Source organism: Salvelinus fontinalis, chromosome 40 (assembly GCF_029448725.1).
Source record: "Salvelinus fontinalis isolate EN_2023a chromosome 40, ASM2944872v1, whole genome shotgun sequence".
Classification (NCBI taxonomy): Eukaryota; Metazoa; Chordata; class Actinopteri; order Salmoniformes; family Salmonidae; genus Salvelinus; species Salvelinus fontinalis.
Genome location: NC_074704.1, coordinates 18138162 through 18157533, shown reverse-complemented (window position 1 = coordinate 18157533; position 19372 = coordinate 18138162). Strand labels below are relative to the sequence as shown.

General features: G+C 42.2%; 1 protein-coding gene, 1 long non-coding RNA gene and 1 other non-coding gene across 5 annotated transcripts in view; 2 read left to right on the top strand and 1 right to left on the bottom strand.

Moving 5' to 3' along the window:
- The window catches only part of LOC129839978 (rab11 family-interacting protein 4A-like), a 70729-nt gene extending 59576 nt beyond the window's left edge, over window positions 1–11153 (top strand). For 2 of the 3 annotated variants that reach the window (XM_055907734.1, XM_055907736.1), the window contains 9 exons: window positions 1046–1145; window positions 1512–1615; window positions 1859–1999; window positions 2508–2589; window positions 3975–4112; window positions 4417–4575; window positions 5808–5894; window positions 6420–6563; window positions 6891–11153. In XM_055907734.1, the coding sequence (XP_055763709.1) occupies window positions 1046–1145; window positions 1512–1615; window positions 1859–1999; window positions 2508–2589; window positions 3975–4112; window positions 4417–4575; window positions 5808–5894; window positions 6420–6563; window positions 6891–7010 (1075 nt within the window). In that variant the 3' untranslated portion in view covers window positions 7011–11153. The remainder of the gene's footprint in view (window positions 1–1045; window positions 1146–1511; window positions 1616–1858; window positions 2000–2507; window positions 2590–3974; window positions 4113–4416; window positions 4576–5807; window positions 5895–6419; window positions 6564–6890) is intronic. The other variant, XM_055907735.1, reaches the window with a different exon arrangement.
- LOC129840035 (U7 small nuclear RNA) lies at window positions 8664–8718 on the bottom strand. Its single transcript, XR_008757154.1, has one exon. It is a non-coding gene; the product is annotated as a U7 small nuclear RNA (small nuclear RNA).
- A 3843-nt stretch (window positions 11154–14996) lies between the features above and the next one.
- Window positions 14997–17218, top strand: LOC129839979 (uncharacterized). The gene is made up of 2 exons (XR_008757139.1): window positions 14997–15315; window positions 16370–17218. It is a non-coding gene; the product is annotated as an uncharacterized LOC129839979 (long non-coding RNA).
- Window positions 17219–19372: the final 2154 nt, after the last annotated feature.

Sequence of the window (19372 nt, the reverse complement as noted above, 5' to 3'; positions counted from 1 at the left end):
CCTCTCTTCTACTCTCTTTTCTTTCTCCCTCTCTTCTACTCTCTCCCTCTCTTCTACTGTCCCTCTCTTCTACACTCTCCTATCTTCTACTCTCTCCCTCTCTTCTACTCTCTACTCTCTCCCTCTCTTCTACTCTCTCCCTCTCTTCTACTCTCCCTCTCTTCTACGCTCTCCTATCTTCTACGCTCTCCTATCTTCTACTCTCTTCCTCTCTTCTACTCTCTCCCTCTCTTCTACTCTCTCCTTCTCTTCTACTCTCCTCTCTCTCCCTCTCTTCTACTCTCTCCCTATCTTCTACTCTCACCCGCTCTTCTCTCTCTCCCTCTCTACTACTCTCCCTTTCTACTCTCTACTCTCCTCTACTCTCTCCTCTCTTCTACTCTACCCCTCCTCCTCTCTCCCTTTCCTTTCCTCTCTACCTCACCTCCTCTCGTCTCTCCCTTTCCTCCATACCTCTCCTCTCCTTTCTCCCTTTCCTTTCCTTCCCTACCCTCTACTCCTCCTCTCCTCCCCTACTCTTTCCCTCCCTTTCTCCTCCTCCTCTTATTGATGAATAGACTCTGTAGTGGAGGCTGGTGTGAAGCCATTCCATTAGTTAGATTGGGGCTAGCTGTTGTGGCGGCAGTTTGAATGTCACTGTGTGATTGTGTGTGTGTGTGTGTGTGTGTGTGTGTGTGTGTGTGTGTGTGTGTGTGTGTGTGTGTGTGTGTGTGTGTACATATGGGGATGCATGCCTGTGCGTCTTTGTAGTGTAATAGTGTGTGATGTGTGTGTGTCTGCACTCTATGCAATATGATCAGCTCCCCCACTGGCACAGCCCTTTTGCTTATAGTCCCTTTTACATCCTATCCTGCGGCATTCTCTCTGCAAGAGTGGACACACAGTGGCATTATGGTTCAGCAGTAAAGCTCAGATTGATGCCCTATGGGGTGAAGCTAAAAAGGGATAGCTCTAGGACTACCACAGTTGGGAGAGATTTTATTGTTTTTTCTTCAAGTCTTGTATAACAGCCTCTTCCTCTCTCTTCCTCTCTCTCTGTCTGCAGGCAACTCCTCCACACCAGTAACTTCAGCAGCAGCAACGGCAGCACGGAGGACCTGTTCCGAGACAGCATCGACTCCTGTGACATCGACATCACTGAGAAGGTACCGTAGAGATACATTGTGTTCTGTTTAATTCTATGGAAGGGACTGCCATTTATCGTGTCTGTCTCTGTCTGTGACCGTTCCACTACCTGCACTCCATTCTATTGAGGTGAAAGTCGATAGGATACCAATTGTGAAATTGATTGCATTGGCTGCTACTGTCGAGCTGTGAATCGAGATAAATGGCTCTGGCAGAGCTTGTTGCTGATTGTGCTGGCTGAAGTAAGGACATTGGATGGACGAATGACATAACATCTTTTCACCTCTCGCTCTCTCTCCCCCTCCTCCTCTCTCTGTCTCTCTCCCCCTCCTCCTCTCTCTGTCTCTCTCCCCCTCCTCCTCTCTCTGTCTCTCTCCCACACACAGGTGAGTTACCTAGAGAAGAAGGTAGCAGAGTTGGAGAATGACACGCTGATGAACGGAGATCTCAAGTCCAAGCTGAAGCAGGAGAACACACAGCTGGTTCACAGGTAGGAGGTTTACACACACACATGCATGCCCACCCACCCACGCACACACACACACATACACACGTAGATATACACATACACACAAACAAATGCATGCACGAATGCACGCACACACACATTTATTCTTAAATATATATATATGTGTGTGTGTGTGAGCATATTTTTGCATATCTCATTGATGCTTATGTTTGTTTATGTGTGTGTGTGCATGCTTGTGTGTGTGCGTGTGTGTGTCGCTCACAGGGTCCACGAGTTGGAGGAGCAGTTGAAGGACCAGGAGGCGCGGGCGGAGCAGAACACAGAGGAGGAGCAGAGACGACACCGTGAGGCCTACAGCAAGATGGAGAGAGACAAGAACACTGAGCTAGAGCTGCTACACAACCGGTAACACACACACAAACACACTTACTTCAATCATTTATACACTGCATCGTAGATACTCATATTTACATCTATAAGTGCACACAAAGGTGCTATCTAGAACCTAAAAGGATTCTTTGGCTGTCCCCATAGGAAAACCCTTTGAAAAGCCCTTTTGGGTTCCAAGTAAAATCCTTTTGGGTTCCATGTAGAATCATTTCCACAGAGGGTTTTACATGGAACCCAAAGGGTTTCTACCTGAAACCAAAAAGGTTTCTACCTGGAATCAAAAAGGGTTCTCCTATGGGGACAGCCAAAGAACCCTTTTGGAACCCTTTCTTCTAAGAGTGTAGTCCATAGAGCTAGGTAGAAACCATAGATTAGGCCTTGAGCTAGATACCAAATCCAGACCTTGAGGTCCGCAGTACTGCTAATTTCCATTTCTCTTTGTTAGTGGCCTTGTTTGAATAACCCGGACATATGTTAAACATGGATGAATTATCATAATGTGTTTCCACTTCTTCCCCTACAGAGTCCAACAGCTGGAGGAGGAGAACGGGGATATATCGGTGAACATGTGCAGACTGAAGTCTCAGACAGAGAAACTGGACGAGGTATGTGCGTGCGTGCTTACATATCATCCTCAGAGACACAGTAGGCTCCAGTGCTACTACCTCTACACAGACAGAGACCTCGATAACTGGTTACAAAAACATCAACACCCACCCATCAACAGCACGTGACCAATTGCTACAGACACACACACACACACACACAGACACAGACACAGACACAGACACAGACACAGACACAGACACACACACAGACACAGACACAGACACACACACACACAGACACAGACACACACACACACACACACACACACACACACACACACACACACACACACACACGTTTGGAGGTGTGAAGGCTACAGCTGGGCTCATATCAACACCTCTATTTCAAGCCTGCCTGGTGAAAACATCCAAGGAGGTTGGCATGATCATTTGATTGTGTGATTGTGTGAACTCCTAACAGTCACACTCACTAACTAATTGCTATGCTATACACGTCAGGTTGCCTGACGACTAAAACTGAGTTCAAAATGAGGGGTGTTGTACAAAACAAAGTCATCAGCGATTTGATTGTATCAAAGCCAATGACGGATTTTCAAACCGCCGCTTTACCCACGTGTATTCTGTCTCTGGCCCAACCCATTGGTTTCTGGAACCAATCATAATGGCTAGAATGTTGTTCCATTCTAAAAATCGTTGGGGAGGGACTCATTGCGGAGAAGAAACTAATGTCAGTGGGCGTGACATAGCGTTTGGAGGGAGCAAGGTGTTTGGGTAGCCAGGCAACATTTCATTCCCAGCTGTAGAGAATATTTTTATGAATAGCTGTTTTTGCAGTATTTTTTTGTTGTTGCAGTATTTGCACTATGCATAGTACTGTACATTCATTCAAATTTTTGTTAATTTTAAGGCATGTGTCTTTAATGTTTCTTCTTACAGGACTATTCACTGTGCATTATTAGACTGACTGTGTTCTTGCTTACCGCATACATCCTAACAACCTAATGCCATATTCATACTGTGGGACCTTTATTGTGTGAACACCATGTGACTTTTATTTTGATGAGCTACTCTGGAGGTTGGGGGTAGAGCAGAGGTTATTGGGTAATCGGGGTCAGTTTTGAGATTGAGTGACTCCACTCTCTCCAGCTTGTTGTATTATTTTGCCTATCCCTAAGTTGTTCTACTTGGCTTATAGGGCCGCCCCAAACTGCACTGTGCTGGCTTGGGGCTTTTCTATTCACATTGTCCTTGCCAGCACGGTTCCAGCAACTATAGTGGATGCGTAACCAGTCCAGCCCAGAACAGATTACCTTGGCTTTGGCCTGTAATGTGAATCCGGCATACGTTTGAAAACGATCCATGCTTCATTCTCTGTGCATCATCACATGTATTTCAATGTGTCTATATGTGTGTGTTGTCAGGAGAAGCAGAGTATGACATACAAGCTGGAGGACACCAGTCTGAGGCTGAAGGATGAGATGGACCTCTACAGGAAGATGATGGACAAGCTGAGGCAGAACAGACACGAGTTCCAGAAGGAGAGGGAGGCCATGCAGGAGGTGGGAGGAGGGATAGCACACACACAGGGACACACGCGCGCGCACACACACACACACACTTATACTTGCGTGTACACACACTTATACACCCTTTTACATGTAGTGTGAAACGAAAGCTCATGATGCCTCTCCCACTCCTCTGAAGTCTCTAGTAGCTGAATGTTTGTATAGAATACGTTTGCACATAAACCAGTCTACCCACTGCATCAGACTGGTCTACGTGGCTATCCCAGGTACTCTTTATACTAAACAGTCTTCACGACAGCTACCGCATATCGTCCCTGGTTGTGTCCCTCTCCTGCAGTTGATTGAGGACCTTCGTCGGGAGCTGGAGCACCTGCAGCTGTTCAAGCTGGAGACAGAGAAGCCTGGCCGCGGCCGCAGCTCCTCCTCTGGGCTGACGGAGTTCAACGCCAAGACCAGAGAGATGGAGCTGGAGCACGAGGTCAAGAGACTCAAACAGGTGGGCTTGAGAGCTAGTGGCTAATGCTAACTCTATATGAATGCATTGTTACTTCCTCTTTTGGGGTATTTGCTAAGATTTAATTGGGCAAGCGACTTAAGTAGGTGGGGCTCAAAAACAATCTTTTGCACAGTGTTTTTTTATTTTTCTACACACGTCCCCCCTCAATTACACCTCTAAGTATACTGTATGTGATTGTATATGCCACCACTATTTGCTGGTGTGCGAGTGAACAGTGTTTCGTGTGATAGTCTAATGCTGTGAGTATAGAGAGTGGCATACATTAGTCATATCTATCTGCAGTGCGTCTTATCTACTATAAGTTTGTCCTTTTCGACTTCTTAGATAGTGTGCCATTTCTAGGTAGTGAATATCAGTGATATCTGTCTGTCAAGAGCAGTGAAATTACATTGTTATTGTTCCCCATCCTTGTTACGAGCATCGGACCTAGTATAAACATGAGATAAGAGATCAAGATGAAAGTGTTTCTAAGATGTCCTCTCAGACAAGGCAGACGTTATGATACTAAACCACAAAGCCTTGAGGCAAACGCAGGCAAGAGGCTCTAATGCTGAGACATGCAGTGTTGCGGTATCTTCATGTGTAAAGATTTGATATTCTACTGTAGGCATCTTTCTTGCCTTCGGTCAGTACACACTGTCAAACTGACAGTAACGCTATGAGAGTAATTACAGTGCCTCGCCTTGCCTGCAGCTTTCATCTGGAGCTTTCTTGCTCTCTCTCTCTCTCTCTCTCTCTCTCTCTCTCCTTTTTCTCTCTCTCTCTCACACTAGCCTGGTTGCCTTCTCTGCTCAGCAGTTACATTTGGCAAATGACAGGAGTGGCAAGGGGTGGAATGTTAGCTAAAAAGACTGGTACCCAGACTATTTTCTGCAGTCACGGGCTTTGATTCAAAGTTTAAACTACAAGGCTGGAAGAGAAACATTACTTCTGTCTCTAATTGGTGTCAGGCAGATACACAATGCCCTTTTTCTCTTTTCTCAACACTTTTAGATCAAATGGTGCTTATCTGAAACTCCGTATTTAAAACACTCATAGGTTACTATTTCAAATCTGTTTTTTTATAATGGCACTGTTTCATATTTGAGAAAGGGTTCAAAGGAGAATGCAGATCAGCTCGCTGATGTGATAGTATTCCAAACAGGGATGAATGAGTCTCTTCCCTCTCATGTCTCCCTGTGCTCCTCTTTGCTCCTCCTCTGTGTGTCCAGCGGTTTGTCTCGCAGGACTTTCCTCTGACCTCTGACCTCCGCCACCTCGTAGTATCCGCTGGGGCACGCCTCCGTCACGGTCAGACGGTAAACAAACCCACTGTTGTTTCTTGTGAGCTTTAACCTTTGACCCCTCCCATTAACCACAGCTAATATCACCACCATACAGCGCCTATAGAGCTTCACCCCGTCGACACAGGGCGCAGTTTGTGCCATAACACCGTGATAAACATAATAACCCGTGTCCTGTCCTGTAGGTGTTACTGTAGATGTGGTGTGCTGTGTCGGCTGCTGTTGAAATCGAGAGACGGTTTGTCATGGGTGTAGTTGTGTGAGGCTTCAGTAGTCTAATCTAACAGGCCTTGCCTACTGACATAGTGTGGATGAAGTGGGGCGCTTGGAGAATTGAGATGAATCTCATCAAGCTGTGAGCCCCCTCTAAACCCATCGCTTCAGTCTGCCAAATCAAACTATGACACTCATCGCTCTCTCTCTCTCTCTTTCCTTCCCTCCTCTCTCCCTCTACTTCCCCCTCCCACTTCTCTCTCCCAAACTCCCACCCTCCCCTCTTTGTCCCTTCCTCCCTCCTTCACTCCCCACACCACCTAACAGGAGAACCTGAAACTGAGGGAACAGAACGACGACCTGAATGGTCAGATCCTCAGTCTGAGTCTGTATGAGGCTAAGAACCTGTTTGCCACCCAGACCAAGGCCCAGTCGCTGGCTGCCGAGATAGACAACGCCTCACGAGACGACGTGAGTTTTTCATTCATAATGCTAATCATTTGATCATTTGATCATTTGGGAGTAACCCTGCAAGAGTAACCCCATTGACTCAGGTCATAGTACACATAGTATTTAGACAGTAGGCATGTATGTGATCAGGTTCTTAGGTGTGCAGTAGGTTACATTACTATCATAAAATAATGTATTGCTGGTGTAACCGTTCTGATGGTATGGTGACCACGCTTGTCTGATGAGTAACCTTGCCTAAGACCTGAAGAGTTTCATTCTGCATGACATCAGGGTTAGCTGGTATAACCAGATAATGGCACCACCATATCTGATGATATTTCTCCACAGTTGATGGAGGCCCTCAAGGAGCAGGAGGAGATCAACTTCCGTTTGCGGCAGTACATGGACAAGATAATTTTGTCTATCCTGGACCACAACCCCTCCATCTTGGAGATCAAGACCAACTAGAACCCCCCTACTAGAAACCCACGACTAGAACCCCCTCCGGGAATGGGGAATTGGAAAGGGAAAGGAAGACAAGCCAAGGTGGGGCCTGGGACAGCTGGACATCATTGCCCCCTGCTGCCCCAGGAGTGGAACTGTGAACTTGGGTGTATTCATTGGGCACAAAACAGAAGAAAACAGACAAATTGGGAGGTACTACCTGGACTTGTCCAATTAGAAACACTAGTTTTTGTGTTCCGTTGCTAAACGTTTTGCTACGGTGTGGCCTAATGAATATGCGACTGGAGCTATAGGGGATTTTCTGTGTTGACTACTAAAGTTTTGGTACTTCACCATCATACTTCTGTTCTATTCTGTGACTCATCAACAGATGTTGGTATCTCCCTCATGTCTCCTTCATGCACTTTCTTCTATGTTCTCTATTTTTTTCTCACAGCCTCATCTTTAGTCTTAAACACAATCGAGATGAATTATTACTGGGAAAAATAATTATACTGGGCAGGTGCTTTGAATATGTAGGGCATTACTGGTTGTTGAACACTGGATATATGTACTCTAGTGGTGTGTGTAGAAACAATGTGAACACAAACCAATTGATCTTCAACAGCGTGTGTTGTAGCCATAGGGGAATATAGGTACAGAGAGAGACTGGCAGATAGACAAACAGAGATCTTTAGCTTCCAGACAACCCTATGCCCACTGTTTCCTTAAAGTTGATCTGTGTTTGATCGCTGAAGACCGGTATGTGGGCAGAGGCATGTTGATGAAGAAAGTAAAGCAGCACGTGTTTCTGTGCGTAAGAAGAGTGACAGAAAGAGATGAAAGGAGAGAGAGGCGAGAGAAAGTATTGTACAAGCATCTCCATGTCAAAGGATATTGGCTTTGACTCAAGAAGATATCAGTCATGTGAAGTGATAATGAGAGGCAGCAGAACTTGGTGTGATGGAATGCTTTCAGGAGGATGGAATGGCTTAGTGAAGTCAAAGAAGGAACAGGTGAAGTGTATCGGTCAGTACAGTACAGAGGAAGATAAGAGAAGAATGCCTTCCTAGGGAACTCTGAGATGACGGAACAGTATGATCTGTGTAGAGTAATACTGTATGATAAATCCATATAATAAATTCTTAACTCACACAGTGAGTTGTTAATTGGCTGGTTGAGAATTTCCGGATGCCAATTCCTCTTAATCATCATTATTTTCTACTCAGACATTCTGTGGTAAGTCTGTCTAAATAAGTTGGTTAGACCTGGGATATCTGCTATGAAGGATGTCCCATTGCATAGAGCTGCTATAGCTACCCACAAAAAAAAAATACTATAGTATACTATGGTATATATACTATAGTATTCACTGTAGTGTTTTGTTGACGTTTTATCTGACTTACGGAGTCCGCAAAAACACTGCAGTGAATACTGTAGTATTTAATGTAGTATTTACTGTAGTATTCTGTATTATACTGTAGTATTTATTGTAGTAGTTACCGTAGTATTTACAGTTAACTATAGTATAAATACTGTAACAATCGAAAACTGTAGTATATACTATAGTAATAATGTATTGTTTTTGTGGATTGTAGTATTTACTGTAGTGTTTTTGCAAACATTACTGTAGTATTTACTATATTGTTTTTGTTTTATTATCTTTGACATAGAAATGGAGGCTTTCTCCTTCAGGAAACCTACTGGAGAAATACTAAAAGAGCAAATTTTCCATAACCTGTAGGTAGGACTGGGGTCTAAACATATTGTTCAGAGCTTCTGCTCTTTTCTAAAACCTGTAGGGAACACACTACATGGTCTATACTTGGCATGTAGTTTTCTGACTTATGGGTGGTACAAATTGCGATATGGGGGACGGGAATGGGCAGGGAATATGCAGTTAAGATACTGTAGTATTTACTACAGTATTTTTTGTGGCTAATACCATAGTATGTACTATAGTTTCTACAGTATACTATAACATTCTATAGTAAGTACTACTGTACATATGATCAAGGAATACTACAGTGTGTAGTATAGTATACTACAGTTTACTATAGCATTCTATAGTAGGTACTTTAGTATTTTATAGTATACTGTAGGATTTTTTAATGTGGGTATTAGCCAACTAGCCTATATGCTTTATATTTCTGTGTCGGACACTGCCACTCCACTCTCCTTATATCCACACTGAACAAGAGACAAACCCTGCCAGCACACAGGGCTGTCAAGTCAACAGCATAACAATGTACAAGCACACGAATGTAACCCTATGGATGTGAATGTACAGAATGCTTAATGCATTCTGCATAGAGATAGATTCAGTATTTATCTCTATGTTATTCCACATCTCAATGTGTTTTATGAATTTCCTCTGGGTGTTAAGCCATGTCAGTGTGGCTCATTGAATCATCCCTATCATCTCTATATAAGATACTGTAGTATACTGCAGTATATTCATCAGAAGTTCACTTACTGTAGACTAGAGTTTGGTACTAATAAGACTGGAATAGCAATCATACTGGGTTTATATAGAGTATATGGGTAGTGTTTGCCCTTTGGCTAGTATACTGTAAATATCATCAATGTCTCACGTAGCTAACATTCTCTCTGTTAAAACCTAATGGGTTTTTGTGTACAAATCTACATTTTGTTGAGACAGTTTTCAAATGTCATACAGTAGGCCTTTGCTGTACTACTGTATTCGAGAGGACGTTGATAGGCAAAGGGGATAACCTGCTGTAAATTAAATTGCTCTAAACGTATGTTTTGCTTCCTTGCACAAAAATATGTTGTTTTTTCTTATTTTTGCATGTTTTCACCTTTTCTGGTATTCGTGCCTTTAAAACACTTATATATTTTTCTTTTTCTTAATATAGCTATGTTGTTTAGACAACTTAATAATTCATATTTTTACTGTTGCTTTCAAAAAATTGTCTGAACGATGTTCATGACTTGTACATGTTGTACAGAGATACTTTAGTTAGGATTTGTATTGTGCCACTCACCACACTTTTACAGATGAGACCACAAAATACTATTTTATACAGTTCTATCAGGAAATGGCCAGGTAATCAACTCTAGTTTATAAAACTGTTACAGCACAAGTTTATTTTGTATTTTTTTCTCCCCAATTGCGTGATATCCAATTGGTAGTTACAGTCTTGTCCCATTGCTGTAACTCCCGTACGGACTCGGGAGAGGTGAAGGTTGACAGCCAGTCCTCCAAAAAATGACCCTGCCAAGCCGCACTGCTTGCTTAACCCGGAAGCCAACTGCACCAATGTGTTACAGGAAACACTGTACAACTGGTGACTGGGATGGAACCAGGGTCTGTAGTGATGCCTTAGACTGCTGCGCCACTCGGGAGGCACAGCACAAGGTTTTTTATTTAAAAACAGATGAGCATTGGGGGAATATTTAGTTTTTTTCTGTTTCTGCGGTAACCTATCTATGAATGCGGTGTCCATTGCTTTTCAGATCGCTTTGGTTTCTTCATCCTTTCAAAGTATGTTGATATGGTTTCCCCTGTTTTCCTATACACTAAATAAACTGCTGAGAAATATTACTTTTCTCTAAACCATACCAACCTGGCACTACAAGGTTTACTTCTACAACCTTGAAAGATTCACTTCACACAAATTGAAATGAAATTGAGATACATTGAGAAATGTCTTCAAATTGAACGTTGACCTCGTCCTCATGTAGAAGCCCTCCTATCGTTTGAGGAGATGTTGACCAATGGCATCCCATTTCAGAGAGTGCAACAGCCAATCACCTGTTGAGCACTGTCACAAAGTTTCACTTGCAACATTTTAAATAAACTTCAAACGTTTCCCATTTGTGTGCTCCTAAATACTTCCTAACACAATGAAAGATGTAGTCTCCTACTCTTCAAGATAGTGAGAGGTTGGATTTTAAAGTGCACAAGGTGTGGCATTGTGGCAATAATAATGGCTTGGGCTTGTGATATCTTGTTATTTTCTGTTACCTTGTTTCTGTCGTCCTAATTCTCTACCACATACCATTGTTACTCATACATTGAAGCACTGTACTGTATGTGGCTGTAAGTAGGCTACTACTTATGATATGAGGTCTTATCTGCAATTGTGATGTACAAACAACTTTAAGCTGTAAATAAAGAGATTTTCCCTGGCATGATTACAACCTGATGAATGCTAATTTCAGAAATGAAAATGTCAATTTCTTACAGTATGATCAAAGGAATACTCTGTCCTGTTTTAGGAATAATAAAGTTTGCCATTGATTCAAACACTCCAAATGCAGTAAAACAGGTTTGCTACAATTGATAAAATGTGGTCCTAATGTGGGATTTCCTGTATAGACATAACTCTGTGCCTGATGTGGATCCTCTATCTATGCTGACCTAAATCTCAGCCCTGAGAAATGACTTGTGGGACCCAGAGAATTCTCAAAGAGATGGAAATGATCTAGATCACTGTACTTCAAAACGTACATTAAACCCGTGATTCATTCTGTGTCAATTGATTCAAGATTATGATGGTGGGATGGGGCACTAAAACTTTTATTATATGCATGTTTCAATAAGTTGTCCTACAGAGAATACATAGGGTTGGAATGAAGAAAAAAAAACGAATCAGTACAAAATAATAAACCAAGCAGTAACCCACGTGGATGTCAAAACAGAGGCGACTCCACTGTGCGCTTGAACGTTTAACACTGCATTCGGGAGGTAAGTACGAGGAATTGGTTAATTAGCTAGCAATTTACTTTACCTTACCTTGATTTTCTTTTTAGAATTGCCCTTTCTGAAACCCAAGTTTATGTAGTTACATTGAGCTGTTGAGTTTACATGAAAGGGGGAAATGTATATGTTAATTGATGCTGGAATAAAGTGAGTTTGATAGCTAGCAAGCGACGTTCGCTAACTATCGAACAATCAATATATTAGCAACCGGGAGACTGTTCATTTAGCAACGAATGCAGTATTTTGTCAAATGTAGCCTATTGCTATAATCCATGTTGTCGGTTTAATTATTAGTGAAGGAGGACTTGCCTCGTCAAAATGTGTGGCAGCAAGGTGATATCGATAGTGCAAGTTTCTCTATCTAACGGCTAGGATTTTGTAGAATGATGCTGTGAATCAAACATGAATGAATCTTTCGTTTTTATTGTTGAAATTCGAATTTTATCATATTCGAAGTAAATAAATGTTCAACAGCCGACGCCAATCAATACATTTTTGGGGGAGGGAGGTTACATTACAGTGACAACTTCCACAGCATATAACGTTACTACTTAAATGTGTTGCTATCTATAGGCTTGCTCACTGTTTGATGAGCAATTTCCTTTTGCAAAAGTGTCAAACGTTTTTAGTAGTGCTTGACTTGGACCGAAATGTGTTCCTGCCCTGTTTATATTTAGATGCTCCACAATACTTTTGAACATACATTCTATAAGAGGTACAGGAGCTCAAACAGTAGAACATTTGAGGTGCAGCTACTCAGCTCTGGTGAGCTCCTGCCCAAGTCAAGCACTGCTTATTAGCTGATATGACAACATTTCTCTGTGTTCATGCTTTTCTCTGCAGGCCTACAGTAAACTCTTGAGGGAGACCTGTGACAGTGGACCATGCCCCAGACAACGTGTAACCCCCCGGGCTTGTGCATTGGTGCCAAAACCATTCCAGAGAGGAAGCAGACATATTCATGCAATGGTATACTGGACCCTGCTCCAGGGCGTAGGTACAAGCAGGCCTATCCTTTCAGGTATAGGTGGAAATTGAGGAAGAAGTCCAAAAAAAAAACGTCGCCATTGCCACCAGCCCCACCTCTGCCACCATATGAGGAAGAAAACTGGGAGGAGGAGATAGGAATCGTTGAGACATATGGATTTGCTCCATATGGTAAGGAGGGGGAGAGATACAGTGGGGTCTGGAATTATTGGACCACTTGATAAAAATGAGCAAAAAATACAGTTTAAAATAAAAAATAAAAATACTGAGCTATATTGTATGAAAATATTATTTTATACTAATACAATTGCTCAGAGAATGGGGGGGAGATAGGGGTCAAAATGATTGTATCCGCTGTTTAATACTCCAGCATCCTCCCCTTTCGAGGATAAGGAAACTGAGCATTTTTCTCAAATGTTTTATGAGATTGGAGAGCACATTGGGAGGGAACTTAGACCATTCCTCTATACAAAATATTTCCAGATATTTTATAACCTTTGTCTGCGCTTATGGACTTCCCTCTTCAATTCACATCACAGGTTTTCAATGAGGTTCAAGTCCCGAGACTGAGATGGTCATTGCAAAATTATGATTCTGTGGTCAATTAACCATGGATTTTGATGTGTGCTTGAGGTTATTGTCTTGCTGGAAGATCCATTTGCTGGTGTAACAGTATAACTTTAAACCGTCCCCTCGCCCCGACACGGGCGCGAACCAGGGACCCTCTGCACACATCGACAACAGTCACCCACGAAGCAGCGTTACCCATCGCTCCACAAAAGCCACGGCTCTTGCAGAGCAAGGGGCAACACTACTTAAGTCTCAGCGCAAGTGACGTAACTGATTGAAATGCTACTAGCGCGTACCCGCTAACTAGCTAGCCATTTCACATCCGTTACACTCACCCCCCTTTCAACCTCCTCCTTTTCCGCAGCAACCAGTGATCCGGGTCACGGCACCAATGTAACAGTATAACTTTAAACCATCCCCTCGCCCCGACACGGGCGCGAACCAGGGATCCTCTGCACACATCGACAACAGTCACCCACGAAGCAGCGTTACCCATCACTCCACAAAAGCCACGGCTCTTGCAGAGCAAGGGGCAACACTACTTAAGTCTCAGCGCAAGTGACGTAACTGATTGAAATGCTACTAGCGCGTACCCGCTAACTAGCTAGCCATTTCACATCCGTTACACTGGCAAGTTTCAGCCTCCTGGCAGAGGCAACCACTTTTTGGCTAAAATGTCATGAAATTTGGTACAAGATCCCCAAGACCAGTGAAAGCAAAATAGTCCCATAACACCAAAGATCCACCACCATTATTTTACAGTAGGGATGAGGTATTTTTTGCATATACATTGGTCTTTCAATGGCCCAACCCACCACTATTGTGCGTTTCCTCATTCCTTTGTTTATATAGTACATCAAGGACTACCGTCTAGGACAGTGGTCACCAACCGGTCGATCCCGATCTCCAAGGAATTCCTAATCGATCGCCTTGCGTTCCTGTTTTTTATTAAATTCGTTTCAAGCTGTTTGTAGTAGGTGCACTTAATTCAGGTGCCCTGCGCGTCGGGAAGTCGACGTATTCCCGTTTTGAACCATTTGATGTGTCTGAAGGTACAAACTCCACCTACCCCAATCATGTGCACATTATTTGGCCTACAGCAGGCCAATCAGAACTCAGATGACCGTGCAGCTTCCATGAGACGATAGAGAAGCCTGAGCAGCGTTTATTTCTGGTTCTGACGAGACAAATAAAATACTGTCTGGGGAGGTTCACTTCTGCACAACTAATCCAGTAAATGTGGAGGAGGATTTAAAATGCGGCGTTGCCTTGTTAACGTCCAAAAGCAGAAGTTACGTCTTATTTGTAGCACTGGTGTTCCTAACTTCAAAAAGTAAGAAGAACCAGACATGGCTGTCCTATCATTCGTAATTGTCATCAGTTGTTACCTTGATGTAGAACGCATCACTAGAGAGTGGGAAAGACATTACAATTTAAAAAAACTACTTTTAATAATTGTATTCAAAAGTGCAACAGCAAACCTATTTACATATGTAATTTTGTTTTTGACAAACAAATGTAACGTACAAAACAGAATTGTTGTTGTATTCAACAGTGCGATAGCAAACACATATATATATATATATATATATATAGGTGACTTGACATTACCTGTATTGTATTTAAAAGTGCAAATAAAAATGTAATTTGTAGCTCAGTTAGCTCTACCTGTGACCGGCTTTCTGTCTCTGATTTTGCGGCAGCTCTTTCCTCGATGTATTTTACCCAGCAATTGATGTGCTTTTGGCTGAAGTTATGTTTTAGCAACGACTCGTGTTTTGTTTTACTACAGGGTCCAGCAACCTAAGTCTTTCCTGCTTTCATTACTCCACACTTTCGTCAGTACTCACAAAACACGCTTCTCCCTATCCACTCGCGCTACAAAGTGTATCGATAAGCTTGCATTGTTTTTATTAGCGGCTTGTCTTTTTTTCATATCGAGTTATATTTAACGTTCTCTGGTCATACGAGTAACAATATGAATTGGCGGATGAGGCAGAAAGAATGAAGTGAGACTCGAGTTTCGCCTTCGGCTGGAAGACGGTAATATGCAAGCACCATCAGTCCAGTAAAATATATGTTTTTAAAGCGAATTATTTCAATTTATGCTCACCCAGCGGTGCTGTGCATAACAAGTAATACATCAAATGATCTAATATTACCAGTGTGGTCATATACCTCAAGTTTTGAAACGTAATACAATTGTCTGAGGAGAACAACATTGTAATGCCATTGACAGGGCAATTAAAGCATAGCCAATATGCTGTGATAATGTATTGGGCTATAGCCTACTGCATAAACCTCATAGGTTAATGTAGCATAGGTTTATGTTTTTTATGTCATGTTTAAAAAAATATATATCTGAGCAGTAGATCTCGGCCTGCATATTGACTCAAAGTGATCTCAGCTCTGAAAAGGTTGGTGACCAGTGGTCTAGGACAAGTTAGATTCAAATATTGGACTCTATACTGTATGTAACTTACTGCCATTACTCCCAGGTCAATAACAATGTATCCACATTACTAGACAATTGGTAGTGCAAGGAAGGGACCATTATTTATTTCAGACCTAATATCATATCAAGTCTTGTCTTGTTCTCTTGGTTTGAATAGAAATGTTGTCACATTAAAGTTTTGGTATCACTAACAGTGCAACTTTTTATATATATATATAATTTCTCTACTTAGGACTTTTTCATGTAGGGTGGTGCTCAGTAATGCCAAACTGGAGAACACATTTTGCTGAAACAGAGGTGCTAGAGGACTTCTTCAGTAAGATTTTCAATGGGCTGCTCGCTACAGAACATTTAGATATCAATGTTATAGAACAGACATGCTTTTCTGCCATGCTGAATAGGGAATAATGTCCGCTCTAATACAACACATTTATATCTGCAGCATTCAAAGTGTTGCTCCTCCAGAACATGACCCAGGACTGTGTTCAGTAGGTTAGAAAATGTTTTTGAGCTGAATGAAACTGGTAGGGAATACTTCAATGAGAACACAGATTTCCGTTGTCCGTTTCAATATGTTTTGCTACAGTTTGCCCAACTGAACACGAACTAGAATTGCCATGAACCTTCTGTTCCTCTTTTCAGGCCCAGAGGATGTGGATAGAGTGGCCCTACAGAGGTTGACCCTGAACCAGACCCCCTGCCCTCCCCTCCCCCAGACAGCAACCGACTACAGCCCTGCCACCCACCACCAAGCTCCCGTCAAATGGGTCCGCCAAATCATCCACATCGTGGAGGAGCAGTTTGTCGACGCAGAGGATTGAGGTCCGGTGTGTCCCAATACACTTTTTATTAGTTAACTCTTTAATCGTAAGCTCTTAGGAATGATTTGATTTGGTTTCTCAGGTGTTTAAGTTCTACTTGTTCCTTGGTTTGTTGTTAATGAAATAGGATGTCATATTTGTAGCCTCGTTGACAGTTGGGTTACATGTTAACACTTCATGATTTTTTTTGTGTGAATAATTTCAATAGATTTGTAGTCTAACGCTTAACTAAAAGAGAAATTGTAGTTTTTATCTTATTTTTTTTAAATACTTTTGTTTTAAAAGCAATCAACTGATATAGGCCCATGTGTTCAAGTGTCACTCTCCTTTTAAAATCAAATGTGTTAAAATGGAGAGGGCACAGTGCAAGAATAAGTATGTTTGGATATATTCTCAAATGGACTTACCTGATTGGACTGATTCTGAGCCCATGGAGAGCAAGAGGTCAGGTTGCCATGACTACAGCATTAAGACACAACCCACTGGGCACAGATGTCAATTCAACGTCTATTCCAAGTTGTTTCAATGTAATTTCATTGAAATGGTGTGGAAACAACGTTGATTCAACCAGTGTGCACCCAGTGGGAATGAAATTCAGCTTTTGAGATCCAAGATATCTTTAATGCAAATAAACCATGCATTTTAACAATAAAACTCTACACTGATGCTTCATTCCCACACTGTTTTTGTTGTAGTGGTAGTAGCTCAGAAGAGAAAATTGTAGCATTAGATGCCCACTAGGTGGCAGTGTTGGTTAAATATTACATTCACTTCCATTGCGCTGAATTCTTTCCATGCAGTTCTGGGTTTATATAGTGGGTTCATTCAGTTCACAGGCCCCGTTCAAATTCTCAAAAAATGCATCCTTCATTCCTACCTTTCTTGAAAGTAATCACAGATCTGAATTGGTAAAAACAAGAATGAGCTAACCTTGCTGTGGGCCCGGTTTCCCTAAACCATCTTAAGGTTAAGTACATCGTTAGTACCTTCGTAGGAGCAGCGTTAAATCTCTGAGCTGTTCAGCAAAACTCTTGTTATTAACGTTGAACTTGAAAATGCTTGTAATGTTAATGGCTGCCTCAGACCACTCATAAAACACTTAAATGTATTGTTAGTGTGTAGCCCAAACTGTTCGGACGCTACAGACAGAAGTTGGCTGATCGGCTCTACCGACTTCAGACTAGTCCCAATACGCTTGTGGGGGTCGTAGAGCAAAACGAAGAACACCATCGTGTTCGTGAGAGTCATCTTTCCACAGAGGGATCATAATAGTTTGTAGGCCAAACCGTTCAGACACTACAGATGGGATTTTCGGGATGTCCCATGGCCTGACACACAGCTCTAGCTCTGCCACCTTTCACCGCAGGTGATGGACATCGGCGGATGTGGTGGATTGAGACGCATCCAAAGCAAAAAACAACATATCCTTAGTTTAAACTGACAGATTTTGTTATTACGCTAACGTGCGCAACGATGTGACAAATCTGTTTTCTTTTGGCCTATTTATTGGGTAAGCATTAGAATAAGCCGCCTCAATATTGCAGCCGTAGTTGGTAATATCTCTAGAAGCTGAGCCGTCGTCAACATTGTGAAATAATTATAATGTTAAGGTAAGACTTTAATGGAGAAAGCTGATCCGAGAGCAGGGCTCCCTTTCTTTCGATCCAATCAGTAACGATGCATGCGCCAACGACGCACAGAGAACGTTCTTTCTGCGTGGTGTTTTGGGAAAAGCATGTTACGTCTTCGGCCGTTTTGTAAGAAAGATGCATCTTTAAAACACTTCTAAGCCTAAATTACATTGCTATCGTGGAAACCGGGTCCAGACCTATCCAATAGCAAACCGTGTCCAGACCTATCCAATTTCTAATAAATCTGTCTTTTACCTCAAGGAAGGAAGGACGCATTTCTAAAGTAAGTGTACAAGGCCCACACGTTCACTTGCCAATTTACATGACTTTCCCTAGTATCATTCACAAAGACAGTTCTTTTGATGAGCTAAAATTTAAATTATTTATTGTAACCAATCTGATTCATGTAATCTAACATAATTTAGTGGTGTGCTTTGTTCTCAGATACTAGGTGTTAGAAGATAAAGGGATGATAAAATGCTTTGGAATTCTCTGTTCTGTGCCAGTAGCTGATGTAGATGAATTTAAAACAAGGCTCCTCCCTATTTTTAAAGTCAATTATTTAAGATTGGATCAATCGCCGTCAAAGCAGACCACTTTTGATGTGCTTCTATAATCATCTGTGAGAACTTTGTTGCTCCAAGGGCAGTGTCAGACAGTCAGCGTGTGATGCTGCACTGAAGGCCAGTTCTCACCGGTGATTGTTTTCAACAGAACAACATCTCTCTTGTCATGATTGTGAATGGGGATACTGAACAGGCTATATCATCAACTGCTATATAAAGAGCATAAAGTGTAAAGGGTTTTCAACCCCCAATGGGAACATAGCTTTAAAGGAATTAAGCATGAAAATGACATTTTCCCCTGGTAGGCTCAATCCAGGTCTGTGCAAGCACGCCCATAGACTAGATCTGGTTTGCTTGCTGTGCGTTCTATTAACAGCAGTGAATGCATTGTTGAGACGCATGTCTATTGTCAGATGTCAGTTCCAATCATGTGGAGAATGATTAATGCCCCTCTGTCCCAGAAGACATCTACCACATCTTACATTGTGAAGGAGTTTCCAATGGTGGGTGGTTGATCAACCCTAGCCACAGATCTAGGATCAGTTTAACCTTCCAAATCCTTTTCTTGACCATTATGACAGGAAAACACAAAACAGACCCCAGATCAGCTTCTAGTGACAACCTACT